General features: G+C 37.4%; 1 protein-coding gene across 1 annotated transcript; it reads left to right on the top strand.

Moving 5' to 3' along the window:
* The first annotated feature begins 4,186 nt into the window (after positions 1 to 4,186).
* Positions 4,187 to 4,546, top strand: LOC145266690 (protein CFDP2-like). The gene has a single exon (XM_080122615.1). The coding sequence runs from the start codon at positions 4,187 to 4,189 to the stop codon at positions 4,544 to 4,546; it is 360 nt and encodes a 119-aa protein (XP_079978741.1).
* The last annotated feature ends 349 nt before the right edge of the window (positions 4,547 to 4,895 follow it).

The raw sequence follows: 4,895 nt of genomic DNA, 5'->3' as shown, positions 1-4,895 counted from the left end.
AGTTACTTGGCTGAGGAACGTCCTGGGAACGCAACCAGCACCCCGGGGGAATAAATACGATATCAAACGATATCTAACGAAAGGCACGTGTTGGAAACATCAACAAAAAACGGGTCGATATGTCGTCGGCTATAACTGTTTGGGTTGCTTTTTGTGTGTTCATTGCGTCGTTACAGGCATCTTTTCGTCGTTGCATTAATGGGAGGAACTGCAGGCTGAAATCGAACACTTGTACAAAAATAGCGGACAAATGCAGTTTTATAAAAAAAAAATATATAATTTATTGAACAGTTAACAAGTAGGAAGCATATTTAGTCGACCCATTGCGAGCACACCACACTACTACATCCCGCGCGTATGGGGTGCAAGCTTCACCTGTTTAAAAACAATGTAATTATATTTAATTCTGCCTTTCTTCGTTGAAAGAGAGAGAAGGGGAGTGAAAAGAGAAATAAAGAGAGAGAGAAAGAGAGAGGGTGTGGGGGGAGAGGGGCATTCATACCTAACGTTTAAACATTGTTTTGTTTTTGTATCTATGAGTTCTTTCAGGTTTGACCTTTCAAATTCTAAGGTCTTATATCGTTTTGCCTCGGTTCAGTATCATAAACAAACTGTCATTCTTGGCTTGAGTCATATCAGAACATTTTCAAAATCACAAACACCTGCTTACACATCTGCACTTCACAAGTACAGACCAAGTTAGGCACAAGGTTAATTAATGTAGAAGCCCCCAGCTCCCTCAAAAGAGGCTACGTCATTGTGCCACAAGGTCTCTCTGTGCAGGGGTTTGTCAGAACAACCTGGCATGAGGAGACTTTTCTCCTACAAGTAAATCCCGACTAAATATTCAAAATCACAAAATATTCGTAGCCCAAATAAGATCTCCTTGGTATGACTAACCCAAACTGACTTTTATGAGTAATGGTGCACCTTTTTTAAGTGATGTTACTTCAAGTAACAACACGAATCTAGATTCTCCACCAGACCAGATGAATTCTCGTTCTCAAATCCAGATACTCTATAACATATGTAAATGGTCGATTGAAGAAAAGATAAATTATGTTGTCAACTTTTTTTACTAACTCAGTGTTTGAGATGTAAAGGAGACCTTTAATTGAATGTTCAAATATTTATGTGTTTCATATAGAGATCCAGTGTTAGCCCCGGAAAGGGGCCCAGGGGGGTGGGGAATTTATTTTTAAGAACTTCGACTGAAGTAAAATGAAAAAAAATAAAAAATAAAAAGACATAGGGATGCAACACTGCAGTGATGGGACAGAAATTGGAGCTTGGTGGATAATGCGGTACCTATTAAATTGGAGACTTTTTTAAAACTAAAAAAGAGAGACTAATGGTAGATATGCCCCCCCTCTCTCTCTCCCTTTCTCGCTCTTTCTCTCTATCTCGCTCATAAGCCTCTTACACTTAACTGCTATACTAATCTATTCATATTCCGCTTCCGGTCAAGCATTTTCATTGGGCCATTATACCCCCCCCTCTCTTTCTTTCTTTTTCTCCGTCTCAGTCTTGCCTTTTCTTTCTTTCCTAGTCTCTCTCTCTCTCTCTCTCTCTCTAATTATTTCCCTCTTTCTCTTTTCTTTTTCTATTTCTCTTTATATCTCGTTCTCCCCACCCTCTCTCTCTCTCTCTCTGTCCTTCACATTCTCACATTCCCTCTTTCTCTTTTTTTCTCGCCCCGACTTTATTCCCATCCACTATCTCTTCCTGTAAGAACCCGCACCTAACCGCGTTGCACCAACTTATATTCCGGTTCGGGCCATCAAACATTTGTTTTCTTCGGCCATTGTGTCCACTCCCTCTCTGTCTTTTGCTCTCTCTCTCTCTTTCTCTCTCGCGCTCTCTCTGTCTCTCTCACACACACTCTCTCTCCCTCTCTCTATCTCTCTCTCTTTCTGTCTCTCTTTTCTTCTTATTCGCTGGTTCTACCAGATCAGGTTCGCTGAAGATACTGGCTTTCTGACAAAAAAAAAAATGCACCAAACATTGATGTTATTGTTTGTTATTTCTCTTTGCACAAACAAAAATATTTCCTCTACAAAACAAGCAAACCAAATATCATAAATAAATATTTGAAGATATAAAGAACTTGGGGCATAATTTCCTTTTTCTTTTCCCAAATTACTTTCTTTTTTTTACATGGAAGTAACCACTTATCAAGGCCCGGAAGCCACTCGGGGATAAGGGTGATTGCGTGTACAGTAATCAATGGGATAGTATTGTAGTAGTCGTTAGTATTGGAGATTTGATAAAGTGTCTTACTTAAGGGGGCCGTTCATCAGGAATTTGTTTATGTTGGACTTGAAGACATCCAAGTTGTAGTCAGGTGGGAAACAGGCAGACGGAAGAGAGTTCCACTGGCGTGCACTTCTAAGAAAGAAGCTTTCTTCATGGAATCTAAGTTTTGGTTTTGGTACAGTTAAAGAGTGGGGAGGATTGATATGCCGTAAAACAAAACAAACTTTTCTCAACCTCTCTTTTTCCCTGCACATCTTTCTCTCTCTCTTTAATTTTCTCACTCTCTCTTTTTCTTTCTCAAGTTCTATCTCTATCTCTCATAATTTCTTTCACAGTCATTCTTACTCTCTTTTTCTTTCTTGCAATGACTCTTATTTCACTCCACCCTTTTTATCTGTAAGCACTCTGCACTTAACCGCTTCATATCTACTCATATTCCGGTTCCGGTCAAGCATTTTTCTTCTTCCGGCCATTGTGTCTACAATTTCTATGCGAGCGAGTTTCTCTTTATTCTTTGGTTTCCATGAAACACCAACACCATTACCATTCATCTACATTACAATTCATCGACATACATTACCATTCATCTACATTACAATTCATCTACATTACAATTCATCGTCATACATTTCTACTCTACGTTATTCTAGGATTAAAATGACCTCCAGATAAATGCGCCCTGTATTGCTTTAACATACATAGCAACAAACAAACATATAAACATATGATATATATATATATATATATATATATATATATATATAATTTATACAAAATTAATAAGATTAGGGGGAAAAAGCTTGTATATAGGTATTCAAACAACATATTTTTAAAAGTATATATATATATATATATATACATTGAATAACTCATATATATATATATATATATATATATATATATATATATATATATATATATATATATATATATATACATTGAATAACTCAACCTTCCCATACACACATTTATAGTTTCCTTGCCGATATGGGAAGGGTTTTAACACTGTTTCCTTTTCGCTTACGTATGGTCTATGATCGTTTTCTTCTTCTGCAATTTTCTTTTGATATCCTGAAGATGTCCCCTGCAATAAGGACGAAACGTTGATCACCATTTTATAAATTCATTCGTTTTTTTTTCTTTTTTCAAAACAACATAACGTCAACCATCGCTGGTATTTTTATTTTATTTTTATTCACACACACACACACACACACACACACACACACACACACACACACACACACACACACACACACACACACACACACACACACACACACACACACACATATATATATTCATCTCAGGTAGAAAAATATCCAAAACCTAAGAATAATTGAATTTCAACAAGGGTCGTTTATAGCGTTCAATCAAAGAGAGCGAATTATTAATATATTTTTTAATTCTTTATGTAAATACAGTTATATCTTGCTACCATGTGCAGACCGTTTCAATCACATTTGATTTCATCAGGCAAGAAAAATTAAAATATAAAAATTGAAAACGTTCCAGACCTTTTTTAAATTCCGAGGAGAGGAAAAATGCCATAACTGGCAGTAAGCAAAAAAACTTTAATTTTATGGCATTATTTCTATTGTATCCAATACGCAGTCCAAACAGTCGAAGAAGTAAAAGTTTCATTTTGGATCTTCGAATATCCGCATTCTACTTGACAATGATTCTCAGCCAGAACTTACTATTGCTCTTATTGCACTTAAACTGAAAAAGTTTGTGGTCGATATTGCAACACTTAGTGAAACGCGCCTGGCTGGCAACTCGCAACTGACTGAAGAGAAGGGCAAGTATAGCCTTTTTCTTGAGCAGCAAAGGCCCAGAAAAGCCTCGTCAATCTGGAGTAGGATTTGTTATCACGTCCGACCTTGCCAAGTCATTATCAAACCTTCCAAAGGGGTTTTTGGATCGCCAAATGACATTAACCCTCGATCTAGAATGCAATACCCGTACCGTAGTAATTAGCTGTTATGCACCCACGTTAGACAGACCAGAGCCAGAGAACGATGAATTTTATCATCAACTGATAGAAATTGTCGCGAATGTGCGACACAAGGACAAATTTGTACTATTAGATGATTTTAATGCTTGTGTGGGTGCGGATAGTGTATACTGGAGTGGTGTTTTGGGTCATCATGGTGTTGGTGGTATGAGTGGTGATGGTGTTCTTTTGTTGTCACTTTGTAGAAAGTTTAACTTGTATATTACCAACACGATATTCCAACAGAAAAATTCCCACAAGACTACATATGTAGTGTTGGGAATCCCAGCTTAAATGCTATATAGGTAGTTTTTAGAAATAGAAGTTATATAAGTATTTTGCTTTCCCGTTGTGATTTAGCAGGGTCAGAGAAGGTTTGACACCTATCAAACTCAGTCACCTTTAATGACCTAGGTTAGATGCACTGGAAATTAAGGGTGACACTGACTTGTAGTCGTAGGCTTCCGGTTGACGACGGCATGTGAGAGTTGATTTTGGACTGCAGATGATGCAGACGGGAAATCTTGGGTCTCAATCAAACAGGGTCCAGATATAGGCTTGCCTTTTAATGAAAGAAATGAAGCTTCAAAATCTATCTTGTGTTCATTAATGCGTCTGTCTGCAGTAGTGACCACTCCCCATG

This window comes from Euprymna scolopes, chromosome 41 (assembly GCF_053919585.1).
Source record: "Euprymna scolopes isolate OS-2025 chromosome 41, ASM5391958v1, whole genome shotgun sequence".
Classification (NCBI taxonomy): Eukaryota; Metazoa; Mollusca; class Cephalopoda; order Sepiida; family Sepiolidae; genus Euprymna; species Euprymna scolopes.
The sequence above is the reverse complement of the archived record's forward strand: the minus strand, read 5'-3'. Positions and strand labels throughout refer to the sequence as shown.

Coding starts and splice junctions, on each gene's coding strand:
- LOC145266690 (XM_080122615.1), top strand. CDS start 4,187: ATGACATTAACCCTCGATCTAGAATGCAATACCCGTACCGTAGTAATT.